General features: G+C 40.4%; 1 protein-coding gene across 1 annotated transcript in view; it reads right to left on the bottom strand.

The window, feature by feature from the left end:
- Window positions 1–16,584, bottom strand: part of SOS1 (SOS Ras/Rac guanine nucleotide exchange factor 1) — a 487,602-nt gene that overhangs the window by 83,448 nt on the left and 387,570 nt on the right. The window contains exons 11-14 of the mRNA XM_063918018.1: window positions 14,857–14,938; window positions 12,379–12,501; window positions 11,953–12,056; window positions 11,530–11,752 (exon numbers count right to left, since the gene is read on the bottom strand). Of these exons, the coding sequence (XP_063774088.1) occupies window positions 11,530–11,752; window positions 11,953–12,056; window positions 12,379–12,501; window positions 14,857–14,938 (532 nt within the window). The remainder of the gene's footprint in view (window positions 1–11,529; window positions 11,753–11,952; window positions 12,057–12,378; window positions 12,502–14,856; window positions 14,939–16,584) is intronic.

The following is a 16,584-nucleotide window of genomic DNA, read 5'->3' on the forward strand; positions in this document are numbered from 1 at the left end:
CAATAAGGAAGGATTTTGAATCCCGGGTAAGACTCATACCAGCCACACCAATCACACCGTATAACTTGTGATCTGAACCCAGTTAACAGTATGATAACAGAGGAGCCTCTGAAAAGATGTCTCCCAACAATAATAACCCGATTTTTGTAACAATAACTATGTACAAGTATTGTAGACAATCCGCACTTGGGATGGGCGCCCAGCATCCACTACGGACTATGAATAGAATTATCGGTAAGTAAATTCTTATTTTCTCTAACGTCCTAAGTGGATGCTGGGGACTCCGTAAGGACCATGGGGATTATACCAAAGCTCCCAAACGGGCGGGAGAGTGCGGATGACTCTGCAGCACCGAATGAGAGAACTCCAGGTCCTCCTCAGCCAGGGTATCAAATTTGTAGAATTTAGCAAACGTGTTTGCCCCTGACCAAGTAGCTGCTCGGCAAAGTTGTAAAGCCGAGACCCCTCGGGCAGCCGCCCAAGATGAGCCCACTTTCCTTGTGGAACGGGCTTTTACAGATTTTAGCTGTGGCAGGCCTGCCACAGAATGTGCAAGCTGAATTGTACTACAAATCCAACGAGCAATAGTCTGCTTAGAAGCAGGAGCACCCAGCCTGTTGGGTGCATACAGGATAAACAGCGAGTCAGATTTCCTGACTCCAGCCGTCCTGGAAATATTTTCAGGGCCCTGACAACATCCAGCAACTTGGATTCCTCCAAGTCCCTAGTAGCCGCAGGCACCACAATAGGTTGGTTCAGGTGAAAACGCTGGAACCACCTTAGGGAGAAACTGAGGACGAGTCCTCAATTCCGCCCTGTCCGAATGGAAAATCAGATAAGGGCTTTTACAGGATAAAGCCGCCAATTCTGACACGCGCCTGGCCCCGGCCAGGGCCAACAGCATGACCACTTTCCATGTGAGATATTTTAACTCCACAGATTTAAGTGGTTCAAACCAATGTGACTTTTGGAACCCAAACTACATTGAGATCCCAAATTGCCACTGGAGGCACAAAAGGAGGCTGTATATGCAGTACCCCTTTTACAAACGTCTAAACTTCAGGGACTGAAGCTAGTTCTTTTTTGGAAGAAAATTGACAGGGCCGAAATCTGAACCTTAATGGACCCCAATTTCAGGCCCATAGACACTCCTGTTTGCAGGAAATGTAGGAATCGACCCAGTTGAATTTCCTCCGTCGGGCCTTACTGGCCTCGCACTACGCAACATATTTTCGCCAGTTGCGGTGATAATGTTTTTGCGGTTACATCCTTCCTGGCTTTAGATCAGGATATGGATGACTTCATCCGGAATGCCTTTTTTCCTTCAGGATCCGGTGTTCAACCGGCATGCCGTCAAACGCAGCCGCGGTAAGTCTTGGAACAGACAGGGTCCTTGCTGGAGCAGGTCCCTTCTTAGAGGTAGAGGCCACGGATCCTCCGTGAGCATCTCTTGAAGTTCCGGTTACCAAGTCCTTCTTGGCCAATCCGGAGCCACGAATATAGTGCTTTCTCCTCTCCATCTTATTAATCTCAGTACCTTGGGTATGAGAGGCAGAGGAGGGAACACATACACTGACTGGTACACCCACGGTGTTACCAGAGCGTCTACAACTATTGCCTGAGGGTCTCTTGACCTGGCGCAATACCTGTCGAGTTTTTTTAATCATGTGGACGACTTCTGGGTGAAGTCCCCACTCTCCCGGGTGGAGGTCGTGCTGAGGAAGTCTGCTTCCCAGTTGTCCACTCCCGGAATGAATACTGTTGACAGTGCTATCACATGATTTTCCGCCCAGCGAAGAATCCCTGCAGCTTCTGCCATTGCCCTCCTGCTTCTTGTGCCACCCTGTCTGTTTACGTGGGTGACTGCCATGATGTTGTCCGACTGGATCAACACCGGCTGACCTTGAAGCAGAGGTCTTGCTAAGCTTAGAGCATTGTAAATGGCCCTTAGCTTCAGGATATTTATGTGAAGTGATGTATCCAGGCTTGACCCTAAGCCCTGGATATTCCTTCCCTGTGTGACTGCTCCCCAGCCTCGCAGGCTGGCATCCGTGGTCACCAGGACCCAGTCCTGAATGCCGAATCTGCGGCCCTCTAGAAGATGAGCACTCTGCAACCACCACAGGATGGATACCCTTGTCCTTGGTGACAGGGTTATCCGCTGATGCATCTGAAAATGCGACCCGGACCATTTGTCCAGTAGGTTCCACTGGAAAGTTCTTGCGTGGAATCTAACGAATGGGATTGCTTCGTAGGAAGCCACCATTTTTACCCAGAACCCTTGTGCATTGATGCACTGAGACTTGGTTCGGTTTTAGGAGGTTCCTGACTAGCTCGGATAACTCCCTGGCTTTCTCTTCCGGGAGAAACACCTTTTTTCTGGACTGTGTCCAGGAACATCCCTAGGAAACAGAAGACAAGTCGTCGGAACCAGCTGCGATTTTGGAATATTGAGAATCCAATCGTGCTGCCGCAACACTACCTGAGATAGTGCTACACCGACTTCCAACTGTTCCCTGGATCTTACCCTTATCAGGGAATCGTCCAAGTAAGGGATAACTAAAATTCCCTTCCTTCGAAGGGATATCATTTCGGCCATTACCTTGGTAAAGACCCGGGGTGCCGTGGACCATCCCTACGGCAGCGTCTGAACTGATAGTGACAGTTTTGTACCATAACCTGAGGTACCCTTGGTGAGAAGGGTAAATTTTGACATGAAGGTAAGCATCCTTGATGTCCCGAGACATCATGTAGTCCCCTTCTTCCAGGTTCGCAATCACTGCTCTGAGTGACTCAATCTTGAATTTGAACCTCTGTATGTAAGTGTTCAAAGATTTAGATTTAGAATCGGTCTCACCGAGCCGTCTGGCTTCGGTACCACAATAGTGTGGAATAATACCCCGTTCCTTGTTGCAGGAGGGGTACCTTGATTATCACCTGCTGGGAATACAGCTTGTGAATGGCTTCCAAAACTGCCTTCCTGTCAGAGGGAGACGTCGGTAAAGCCGACTTTTTGAAACGGCGAGGGGGAGACGTCTCGAATTCCAATATGTACCCTTGAGATATTACCTGAAGGATCCAGGGGTCTACTTGCGAGTGAGCCCACTGCGCACTGAAATTCATTGAGAACGGGCCCCCACCGTGCCTGAGCTTGTAAGGCCCTAGCGTCATACCGAGGGCTTGGCAGAGGCGGGAAAGGGTTTCTGTTCCTGGGAACTGGCTAATCTCTTCAGCCTTTTTCCTCTCCCTCTGTCACGAGCAGAAAAGAGGAACCTTTTGTCCGCTTGCCAACAAAGGACTGCGCCTGATAATACGGCGTCTTATTTTGAGAGGCGACCTGGGGTACAAACGTGGATTTCCCAGTTGTTGCCGTGGCCACCAGGTCTAAAAGACCGACCCCAAATGTCCCTTTTCAAAGGCAATACTTCCAAATGCCGTTTGGAATCCGCATCACCTGACCATTTTACTGGTAGAATTGGACAACGCACTTATACTTGATGCCAGTCGGCAAATATTCCGCTGTGCATCATGCATATATAGAAATGCATCTTTTAAATGCTCTATAGGCAATAATATACTATCCTTATCTAGGATATCAATATTTCCAGTCAGGGAATCCGACCATGCCAACCCAGCACTGCACCTCCAGGCTGAGGCGATTGCTGGTCGCAGTATAACACCAGTATGTGTGTGAATACATTTTTTGGATACCCTCCTGGTTTCTATCAGCAGGATCCTTAAGGGCGGCCATCTCATGAGAGGGTAGAGCCCTTGTTCTTACAAGCGTGTGAGCGCCTTATCCCCCCTAGGGGGTGTTTCCCAACGCACCCTAACCTCTGGCGGGAAAGGGTATACACCAATACTTTTTAAGAAATTATCAATTGTTATCGGGGGGAAACCCACGCATCATCACACACCTCATTTTATTTCTCAGATTCAGGAAAACTACAGGTAGTTTTTCCCTCACCGAACATAATACCCCTTTTTGGTGGTACTCGTATTATCAGAAATGTATAAAACATTTTCCATTGTCTCAATCATGTAACGTGTGGCCCTACTGGAAATCACGGTTGTCTCTTCACCGTCGACACAGGAGTCAGTATCCGTGTCGGCGTCTGTATCTGCCATCTGAGGTAACGGGCGCTTTAGAGCCCCTGACGGCCTATGAGACGTCTGGACAGGCACAAGCTGAGTAGCCGGCTGTCTCATGTCAACCACTGTTTTTTTATACAGAGCTGACACTGTCACGTAATTTTCAACAGAACATCCACTCAGGTGTCGACCCCCTAGGTGGTGACATCACTGTTACAGACACTCTGCTCCGTTTCCACATCATTTTTCTCCTCATACATGTCGATACAAACGTACCGACACACAGCACACACACAGGGAATGCTCTGATAGAGGACAGGACCCCACTAGCCCTTTGGGGAGACAGAGGGAGAGTATGCCAGCACACACCAGAGCGCTATATATATATATATATATATATATATATATACACACACACAGGGATAACCTTATATAAGTGTTTTTCCCCTTATAGCTGCTGTATGTTTTAATACTGCGCCTAATTAGTGCCCCCCTCTCTTTTTTTAACCCTTTCTGTTGTGTAGTGACTGCAGGGAAGAGCCAGGGAGCTTCCCTCCAACTGAGCTGTGAGGAAAAATGGCGCCAGTGTGCTGAGGAGATAAGGCCGCCCAAAAGGGGGCGGAGCCTATCTCCCGTTTTTCTGTATATTCTGGCAGGGGTTAAATGCATCCATATAGCCCAGGAGCTATATGTGATGTATTTTTTGCCATGTAAGGTATTTTTATCATGTTTTATTGCGTCTCAGGGCGCCCCCCCCAGCGCCCTGCACCCTCAGTGACCGGAGTATGAAGTGTGCTGAGAGCAATGGCGCACAGCTGCAGTGCTGTGCGCTACCTTATTGAAGACAGGAACGTCTTCTGCCGCCGATTTTTCCGGACCTCTTCGCTCTTCTGGCTCTGTAAGGGGGCCGGCGGCGCGGCTCCGGGACCCATCCAGGCTGGGCCTGTGATCGTCCCTCTGGAGCTAATGTCCAGTAGCCAAGAAGCCCAATCCACTCTGCACTCAGGTGAGTTCGCTTCTTCTCCCCTTAGTCCCTCGATGCAGTGAGCCTGTTGCCAGCAGGTCTCACTGAAAATAACAAACCTAAACTAAAACTTTCACTAAGAAGCTCAGGAGAGCCCCTAGTGTGCACCCTTCTCGTCGGGCACAGAAATCTAACTGAGGCTTGGAGGAGGGTCATAGGGGGAGGAGCCAGTGCACACCAGTTAGTCCTAAAGCTTTCTTTAGATGTGCCCAGTCTCATGCGGAGCCGCTATCCCCCATGGTCCTTACGGAGTCCCCAGCATCCACTTAGGACGTTAGAGAAAAAACACAACGACTTGGTCTGTTGTCTGGAGCTTTCTATTCTAACAGATATTGAAAAGAGGAATCAAGCAAGGTCAAACTACTGCTCTGCCTTTACCAAGACAGTGATATTTAGGGTGTACCCCCTAAATACTCCTTCATGAAGGATGTAAGAAGCGCTACCTTTAAGGAGTGTTCTATGGTGTTACTCTATATATCACCAATTGAAATTTCAGATTAAAAAAAATATATTTAACATTAAAATAGCATAGTGCAAATTTAATAAATTCAAATCCATACATAGGGTGCAATGGTGTGAAAAAAAACAACTTGGTTCATGTCCTATTAGGCTGATAGTTTGAGCATATGTTTAAGTAGTCAAAAGTCTTGAATGTGCAGGCAGGTTCAGCTACACATCACCAAGCATGCCCAATCATTTGAGGAAGAGTCCAATTTAGAGGTCCAACCAACACAGCATAGCAGTTTCACAACATGTTTTGGATCCTTTATCAAGTGCAGGATGCTATGCAGCTCTATTTGCCACTATTTAACTAGTGACACCGGAAATCAAGTCCTGCGAGTTCCTGTGCATCACACCGAGGGAACTGGAAGTTGTCATGGCTTGCATTCCACCTGCAGAGCCAGAAGTCGTCATACACGCAGGCCTTCATCGGGGTTAGTGGGATTTACCCGGAATATTGCTGTTTTGTACTTCGATCCCGATGGACAAGTAATATAAACACAGATAAGTAAAAATAATAATTGAGGTACTTTGATATAAAAATCGAAAAGTTGTATAATAATGAAGCATATTTGTTAAAAAGCAAGGTAAAACAGATCATAACTTATTCTAAAAAAAAACATTTTAATTCAAAGTCAGAGTTAAGTCCTTTAGGGAGTAAGATGTCTAATCTATAGATACAATCCATCTCTTTTTGTGCAAGCTATTCAGTGTAAACTTTTGTTTCTCCAACTTTCTTTCACCTGTTAAATTCCCATGAACCTTTTAATTCCCATGAACCTTTTAATACTGAATTTTGAGTTATTATGAGCTGTTTTAAAGTGCTCTGACAAGGGATGTCCTAAATGTCCTTTTCAGATGTGTGTGTATATATATATATATATATATATATGGATGTGGTGTAGACCTAAGACCTAACTCCCCGTTATGTGTGAGCTCCAACCTTAAGACGTACCCTCTGTTAGCTGGAGTACTGAGATAGAATGCAAAAAAAGGAATGTCTAAGGGAGCTATATATTTATAACTTTAGATGAAAATTCTCTTCCAAGATTGTTTGACCACAGAATCGTTAAGAAATGTTTAATTCATTCACATATTGCCATTGAACAGTAAATTTACAGTAAGAAATGTGTACATGACAATGTTTAAAATACAGACTTCAATTTAAGACCTGACATAAAATAACTATATATGTTCAATCAATAATGTCTCTCAGTGAATGGGCCTTATAGGCCTGATCCATTGTCAAATACTGACGAAATTCAGCATCCTTATTCTGTTATTTGCACACTGGTATGTAAAAATTTTTGTACAGTTTATGGATTTTCCTGTATTGTGCCAGAAAGGATTAATATATAAAGATGTAATTCATATTAAGGGTAAAACTCCAACTTTCCTTTTTTTGATTTAGCCCCCTGCTATAGTAGGAAATTGTAAATATGTAAATAGGTCGATTTTTTAATGAACCTTTATATACGCCCTGGATACCCACCCCTTCCTATTGTATCGAACGAAGTAACTACCCTATTCCCTCTGACAATATTGAGGAATTTATTATTGATATGGTTCGTTCAGATATTCCTGTGGGAATAACATTACCGATAAATCAGTTTTTGACCTCATAGAGCTCTTCCAGTAACCATTGGTATGCATAGAATTACTATTCCAAATACGACCACCACAGCAGTACATATAAAAGTTCTTAACATTTTTTACATGTATAATGTTTTCATCCAGATATGAACCCCTGATGAAGTCCTTCGGAACGAAACGCGTGGGTTGCGGTTCAGATGGGAGAACATCAAACATTCACTGGGAGACATTATTGGATGAACATATATAGTTATTTTATGTCGGGTCTTAAATTGAAGTCTGTATTTTAAACATTGTCATGTACACATTTCTTACTGTAAATGTACTGTTCAATGGCAATATGTGAATGAATTAAACATATTTTAACGATTCTGTGGTCAAACAATCTTGGAAGATAATTTTCATCTAAAGTTACAAATATATAGCTCCCTTAGACATTCCTCTTTTTGTATGTATATATATATATATATATATGTGTGTGTGTGTATATATATATATATATACACACACACACACATATATATATATATATATATATATATATATATACACACACACACACACATATATATATATATATATACACACACACACAAACACACACATATGTTCGGACGTAGAGGTTTTTAATTTCCTTATGGTTTTGCAAACATATGCCAATACACATGTGCATTCTCACATATATGCTACGTTGTGTGTTTGGCATGTGACAAAATTGCTGATAGTGTACTCTATTATTTTCTCCGATTTTAAATACGGTTGTTTTCCTAGGGTTTCCTTTATTGCTTATGGTGCGGCACATCAAGCAGGAGCCACACCTATGGAAAATGTTGATTCTGTTACTCATAGGTTTTCCTATCTATCAGGGGGTTTCTCACCAATTTATTCTTCAGAGATTGAGATTTCCTATAAATAAAGACTAATTTTAATGGTAAGTGATCCTTCAATATTGGATACTCCACAGTATTCTCCAATTTTTTTTAGACACTATTCTCCAATTTTTTTGTGATGTGACCCATATTCGCTAATGAAAGCCCAATCCCATCTCGAATTCCCAGCTTCATTGTTTTCTTTTTCTTTCTGTTCTTCTCTCTGTATAGCTTCCATTTTTTCCTTTGCTTTATTTCATACTTCCACTGAGTAGCCTTTTTCCTTTAATCTATCACTTATCTCCAACATTTCTTCTTTCCAAACATCTACCTCTGTACAATTCCTCATTAAGAGCTTAAGTTGTATTCTGGGAATATTATCCAACCATATCTTGAGGTGTTCGCCTTAATGTCTATGTAGGATTTGGAGTTTGTTTCATTTCGGAGAGTTTTTATGTAAATCATACCATCATTTATATAAATACCAAGTCCTAAAAAGGTAAGATTCTTTGGCCTAGTGGTAAAAATTCAAAAGGATGGTAAAATCATGATCGTTCAAGTTCTGACAAAAAAGATTTAACATTTCTGTATCTACTCTCCATATGAGAACAAAAGTCAACAAAGGCCAGGAGGCCATCTCTTTCTTCTTGGACAAGACTGATTATTCGGAGAAACTAAAAGATTTTATCACTGAGTCCATTGCTTTTATTTTCTAGAATAATTATTTTTATTTGAATGGATCATTTTATCTTCAGATTTTAAGAACTGCAATGGGCACTAACTTGCCCACGAGTTATGCCAATCTTTATATGACATACTGGGAGCACCTAATCATAGACACTATTAAGGCAGAGGGGGCAAACCTGGTGTGCTGGTTACATTTTATAGATAACATTTATGTATCTCCTATCCATATAAAAATTCAAATCTTTTGGGTCAGAACTTGAATGATAATGATTTTAACATCCTTTTAAACGTTTACCACTTGCCCAAAGAATCTAACCTTTTTAGCTCTTGGTATTTATATAAAAGATAGCATATAAGATAGTATAAGAACTCACTGAAAGGAAATAGACTCCAATTCCCACACAAACACCACAAGAGATATTTGGATAATATTGCCATAGGACAATTTAAGCGCATAAAGAGGAACTATACAGAAGTAGATGCCTGGAAAGAAGAAATGATGGAGATGAGTGATAGATTTATGGATAAAGGCTATACAGTGGAAGCATTAATAAACCAAAGGAAAAAAATGAAAATATACATAGAGAAGAACTTCTGAAAGTGAATCTGGGAAATCAAAATAGGATTGGGCTTTCATTAGTGAATATGGAATGCATCACAAACTATTGGAGAAAAGTATCTAAAAAAAATGGAAAATCCCATATTGAAGGAACACTTACCATTAAAAACAGTATTTATCGTCGAAAACTCAATCTCTGAAGAATAAATTGGTGAAAAACCCCCTGACAGATAGGAAACCTATGAGTAACAGAATCAGAGGTTTCCATAGGTGTGGCTCCTACTTGATGTGCCGCACCACAAGCAATAAAGAAAACTCTAGAAAAAAGATGTAATTTTAAATAGGAGAATAATAAAAAGTACACTATTAATTTTGTAACATGCAAATCACGCAATGTAGTTTATATGTTAGAATACACATGCAGATTGGGATATGAAGTCAACAACACAAGGAATTTAAAATCCCGTATGCCTGAACATACATGACATCCAAAAATGACATTTAGGACATTCCTTGTCAGAGCACTTTAAAACAGCTCGTAATCAGAATTTAATATTAAAAGGTTCATGGGAACTGAACAGGTGAAAGAAAATTGGAGATCCAAAAATTTAGACAAAAGTCTTGCACAAAAAGAGATGGAATGGATCTATAAATTAGACCCCTTACTCCCTAAAGGACTTAAAAATAATAAAAATAATAATAAAAATAATAATATTGTTATTATTATTATAATAATAATAAAAGATGCAACTCTGACTTTGAATGAAAATGTTTTTTTAGAATAAGTTATGATCTGTTCTGCCTTGCTTTTTAACAAATGCATTTCAATAATATGCAACTTTTTGATTTTAAAATAAAGTACCTTTATATTATTATTTTACTAATTTACCTGTGTTAATATTTTAAAAATGTCCATCTGGAACAAACTACAAAACATAAAAATTCAGGATAAATCCCACTACCCAAATAGAGATGGATTACAGTATGTGTGACTACAAAGTACTACATTAGCTTTGAATGGGGGAATTTGTTTTTACCCTGGAGGAAAATGGAAGCCAAAAAGATCTCCAATAGAATCCCGGACACAGCCATTTAAATTAAAATCTTGGTTGAAAAACAAAGAAATACAAATATCTACGGCATCCACTGTTTTATTGTTGGAACACAAGCCAGAAGATCCACAATGCCCAGTAGAACGCAAACAATGTCAGCTACTACCCCAGATGCAGCCTATGTCTATGATGACTTCTGGCTCCGGCGGTGGAATGCAAGCTGTGACGACTTCTGGTTTCCAGCTCCCGCGGTGGAACGCAAACCGCGGAAAAGCTGCACAGGAACTCACGGGACTTGATTTCTGGTGTCACTGGTTAAAAAGAGTGGCAAATAGAGCTGCATAGCATCGTAAACTTGAAAAAAAGATCCAGAGAAGGATCTAAAACGCGTTGCGAAGCTGCTATGCTGTACTGATTGGACCCCTGAATTGGACTCTCCCTCAGATGATCGGGCAAGATTGTGTAGCTAAATCTGAATGCACCTTCCGGACTTTTGGCTACTCAAACGTTTGCTCACACCACCAGCTAATAGGGTATAATTCAAGGTTTTTTTTTTCCCCACTTATTGTTTTTCACACCATTGCACCTTATGAATAAATCTGAACCTATGAAATTTGCACTATGCTAATTTAATGCTATTTTAACACCATAGAATAACACACCTTAAGAAATATTAAAGGTAATGCTGTTTATATCCTTCATTAAGGAGAGCTTAGGGATACAGACCATTTATCTTTGTCTTTGGTATCTGGTACAACTTATACTGTAGGTGTATGACTGGTTTTGGGGAGTATCTAAAGCTGTATATTTCATGTTCACTGTGCTTTTTATTCTCCCTACCAATAATTATTACTGTGCTTCTAAGGCAGTGGGCAAGTTGTTCAAGCTCAAGTACTCAGAACATCTCAATCACAGCTACATCAGTAGGGTGGACAATGTAGCCAAGTAGAAAAGGGAGGACAGCGTAGTCAAGGGAAAAACATAGTAAGACAAAGATTAATGCTCACAAATTAGCTTTTTAAAATATAATAGTTTGGGTAATGTTACAGTGTTGTTGTGATGAAATAGTTGATTTATTTTAACAGGTTCCTAGTTCTTTAAAGTAGGTATTCACAGAAGTGGTAAGAACATTTAGAAAACAGCAAGACATACCTGTAAAGATCAGACTCTAACAAGGTCAGCTGCCGAGCTATCTCTATAGGATGTAGAGTAAGCAGGTCAAAGCTTTCTATCTGGCCAGGCCTGCTGATGTGCCATTCTATAGAAGGCGGTAAGCTCTCAAATGTTATATTGTGACTAGGTCCATTGGCTTGAGCTTGCTTTTTCCGTTGAATGATCTTTGTAATTGATTCTACCCACTTTTTCATTGCTTTTCCTGGAACAAAAACAGGTATTATTCCTGCATACTGCTAGGAGTTTAATGGTGTTTAAATTTAGCCAGTACATAAATCAACACTACATATTATTTGACAATAACAAAAAAAATGAACACAATGACATTACATTTTGACAACCTTAAACTATCTAGGAAATTCAATTACCATGGATTTAAATAACACATTTAAAACCTCTTACCTCGAACTGTTCCTATAAATTCTTCTAGTCGCAATAACAGATCTGAATCTCGTTCAAAGTCATAGAAATGATGTTCTACCCAATGTCGACAAACATTCAGAACCCTGGAAGGGAACAGTATAAAAAACGTAATTACAACTTATTGTTTATTAGAGAAAGATCAATGTACACTGTATACAAGGTTCTGCTGCAGCTACAAAAACTGACTACAGTATGCTTATAATACTGTGCCAACATGAATACTGCACCGCAGACAAACCTCATTCGCTTTTGCGAATGCCTCATGTTATAAAAATGTGTGATCCCTTCCTATGAAAGGTTAAATAGTGTACCCCCATTTCACTTGGCCTTAGTTACAGTTAAACAGAAAATCTCTATGTAGCAGAGAAAAATTACAAATCTGTGAAAATCTGACATGTTACTTACCGCAGTTGTACAGGTTGTACGTATTCTTTCCTAAATCTTTTTAGCTCTCCACTGAGGGGTTGGTCACCATTTTCCATGGCAATTCTGTCTGCTTCACTTGGTTCAGGCTCGGGAATCTCAAACCTAGAAAAGAACATGTGGCGAGAAGGCCTTTACATATAGGGGAGATGTATCAAACGGTTACAGAGGACAGGCAGAAAAGTGATATAATTTTATAGAATGTACAGTATGTATAGCTCGAATCTGATTGGTTGTTATGGGCAACTTCTCCACTCGTGCGTGTTCTAATAAAGGTTTGATAAATCTCTCCCAAAGGAGAATTATCCGAATTATATCAAATTTAAAAGGCGTTTATGAAACTAATTCTGTCCATCAAGTTCCTATCATCTGGCAACAGTGACCTTTTAAAAAGGGAAAAATGGAGGAAAACAGTTTCAATTACTATATTAAAAAATTTAACAAAAACAAGTACACAATAATTGATTTTTTTGTACAAACCAGCAAGGATAATTAGAAACTTAGGGTCAAATTATTTACTTTCACTATTTCCTTTTATTGACATCTGTAATATTTTCCTACTTTAGAAACCTGAGTTTGCCTAGAAATGTTTTTTTCTCCTTAAAGTGCAGCAGGAAGGCTCCAAAAACATAAAATTAAACGCATAGGAGAAGAACTGAATACAGCCAGTCTTATGGAGTCCAAACTTCTATACACCACTCCTACTAAGGGGTCTATTCAATTAGAGGCGTTTTTTCCGACAGTTGGAAAATGCAGCACTTTTTGACAGAAATAGGTCGAATTTGCATTCGAACTATTCAATGACCGTGTCATTTTTCCGATTGTCGGGAAAAAAATAACAATGTCGAAAAGGATGCGTATCGGTGAATTTGCCACCAATACACGTACTTTGTCGAATTTGCGGGCGTATTCAACAGGTTTTTGGCCGGTTTTCGACAAAGCCAAATCGACTTTAAAAAAAGTCGGATTGGCATGTCGAAAATGGGACCAAAGCCGGCGAAAACGCCTGCGAATTGAATACTCAACTGTCGGATCCTCTCGGCTAACAATATTCTCTGCTCCATGGTGCTATCCATTCTTTTATAGGAAATCCCCACACTCCGCCCAACAGCTGCCATCATGCTGTGCAAACTTCTGCTTAAGGTAAAAACTACCATTTCGTCCACTAATCAGTGTCTTGGGAAAAATGTACAGTCCAAAGTGAATTTGTGCTGTTTAGTGGAAATGCTGTGCTTTGTAATTGGCCTCTGTAGCATTAGGAGATAATGTTCTCTATTTTTTAGTTGAGGGACAAAGTAGGTATTTCACTTTCAGAAAAATGTCTGTGAGATGTAATCTGCAATATATGTAATCAGCAGCAGGAGCCAGGTGTAATTCTCAGTCAAAGTTAAATACCACATAGAAGAGATGATATCTTCCTACACACAAACAAAAATCTAAAGTACAGCGTAACGTGGGTGCTATATAAAAGGTTGGTATAGGGTACTGCAGAAAAAAAAAAACAACTCCCAAATTTTTAAGATTAACAAATATGGCATGGTAAAGGATATTCAAAATGTTCATACACAATCAAAAAGTGCATGTAATACAGTTTATTCTTAATTGGTTTTGAATATGATAATGTTCAAATCAGTGCAAGATTTTACCTAGGGGCTGCTCCCACATTAAATTCTGCTACCTGCAGGGACTGCCTATTGAAAATTACTTCCCATAGTAAGTGCTCCCTGCTAATCAGTCAGCCAGTCAGTAGGTGGCGATTTCTCCCCCTGGGACTGCCAGGCATTCTGCGATAGCAGAGAAAGTGAAACGTCAGCCAAACCTGGTTTCTATAGGCAGGAGCTGATGCGGTCCATAGAAGCCAGCCTGATTAGCAGCGCCTGACCTAAGCACCATCCTGTATCTAAGCCCCTCCTCCCAGTGAAATCAGCCATTATTCACCAGGGGACAGAGAGGAGAGGTAGACTGCGATCCCCTTGCCAGACAGGTAACAAGCCACCACTGGTCCAGATAGTGGCCTTCATTCAGGATACAAATTTGTAATCAATTTGTAAAGTTTTGCATCTCTCGGCGGGTTATTTCCGGCGTTATCACTGCAATTTCTTGACAAAGCTCACTTTCATTTGTCTGGCTACATTCACAAACAGAATTTTCGTTACTGGGCAGAAAACAATCCTCATCAGCTTTATGAAAGTTCTCTACACAGCCAACTGGGCCATCTGAGAGCAGGTCTACGAACATCGACGAAGAACCATTACTGAACTAAAGGCTGCTATACACCAAGAAATGCTATATAATCAAAACAAATTGAAAATAAACTGTATTCCATGCACTTTTAGATTATGTACAAAAAAATGTAATAGCATTTACCATGCCTTTTTTATTAACCTTTAATACCTGGGAGGGTTTTTTTTTTTTGCCTCACCCTGTATATAAATGAAAAAAATGTTGTGCGTCACATACCTTTCTATAAGAAGGCTCAGGAGCTCCTGTGGTTTGCAGAAAGATCTATACGTTGTAAGAAATGTTCGAACAAAGTTGGGGTCTAGAAAGAAAATTGCAACTGTATATTAGGGGACATTTACACAACTGGAGTAAATGAAATATAGACATAATGTTTCAGTAAAACCGCCAATGTGGGCCACAACCGTATAGTAAATGTTAATAGATCTGTGTGAGCATGCATTTGTACATACAGTGATGCATGTGGCCAGTTCATAGTATGCTGTATTGCAGTTTACAGATACACTTGTCAACCAGTATACTACACAAAAAGTCGGTTATCACAACATGTACAGATGAAAATACTAATAAAAAAGGTACTGAATGTAGGATTATGTTAAAACTATGTCCCAAATGCAATAGTCCATTTTAAGATATATTTCATTTTAAAAAATAGGCAAACATTTGCAAAGGAGCAATTTGGACATATCTACACCGCCCTAGATATTACACAAATTTTAAAAAAAGTCAGGTTTTGCCTCTATTTTAATTATTTTATTTTAAAGCAAGGTCAGAAAACCCAGGACAAGTCACATTTGTTGGGTATCCAGATGGCAGGTTGACATAGATTAGGTCGACACTGACAATACAGGAAAAAGGTCGACATGTTAAAATGGCCGACATGACTTTAAAAAAGAAAAAAGTTTAACTTTTTCATACTTTGCCATTCACGTGGACTACGTTTGTTAACACTAACCTGTGGAGAGTGCAGCGGAGCAAGGCATCTGTCCCGCAGCATGGCAAGCAAAGTGAGCGATGCAAGGGGATGTGGTGAACGAATTGGGGTTCCTGGTCATATTACGCAAAAAACGACACAAAAAAAGTTTAAAAAGGTCATGTCAACCTTTTCATGTGTCTACCTGTCTTGCGTCGACCATTTGAACATATTGGCCTTTTTCCTGTGTCAACCAACTGTGGTCTACCAATTGACTTGTCGACCCATTGATCCATAACCCATTTGTTATGCCAGGGTTACAAAGCATGGCGGCCTAGGAGCATATAACTTTATTGTACAAAAATTCTCATTTGATGATACAAGAATTGTCCCAGCTTAACTAGAGAGAAAAATTGCATTCATTATTTTTAATTGTTTATCAACTAATATTGCAAGTCTGTATTCCACAGCATTCTGTTTACATACGCTACAATGCATAAATGGTACCTAAAAAATTCAGTTCTACTACACTAATCATGTTTCAAGAAGAGTGAGTAAAGCTGGGAAGATGTTATTACAGAAGTGCAGTACATATTCTCAAGGTACATGATCAACCGATGAGACTTCTACCGTGTCACTTTTAGACACCCCTTAAGGACTGGACTGGCTATTGGGAGCAGAAATACAAAAATAAGTATTTGGTAAATCATAGCAGCTACTGGACAGAACTACGGACTGAAATGGAAACAGTCGGACAATGATTTTAGCTAAAATTGGGACAATTATGCATTACAATACATTGCATACCTTAATTATGTATTGTAAAATCATTTTAGCTTTTGTAGCACAGATTAAGAAAAAAAATTACTTCCCTTTGCTATTTCAAGATAACGCTGTTTCTGTACCCCACCTCCCCTCTCTCAGGCCCACTCTCTCTTATCTCCACGCTCTCTGTCTACCCAATCTGTGTCACCCGTCTGCCCCTCCCTTTTAGAATGTAAGCTCTCAGGAGTAGGGCCCTCTTCCCTCATGTG

This window comes from Pseudophryne corroboree, chromosome 4 (genome assembly GCF_028390025.1).
Source record: "Pseudophryne corroboree isolate aPseCor3 chromosome 4, aPseCor3.hap2, whole genome shotgun sequence".
In the NCBI taxonomy this organism is placed as follows: Eukaryota; Metazoa; Chordata; class Amphibia; order Anura; family Myobatrachidae; genus Pseudophryne; species Pseudophryne corroboree.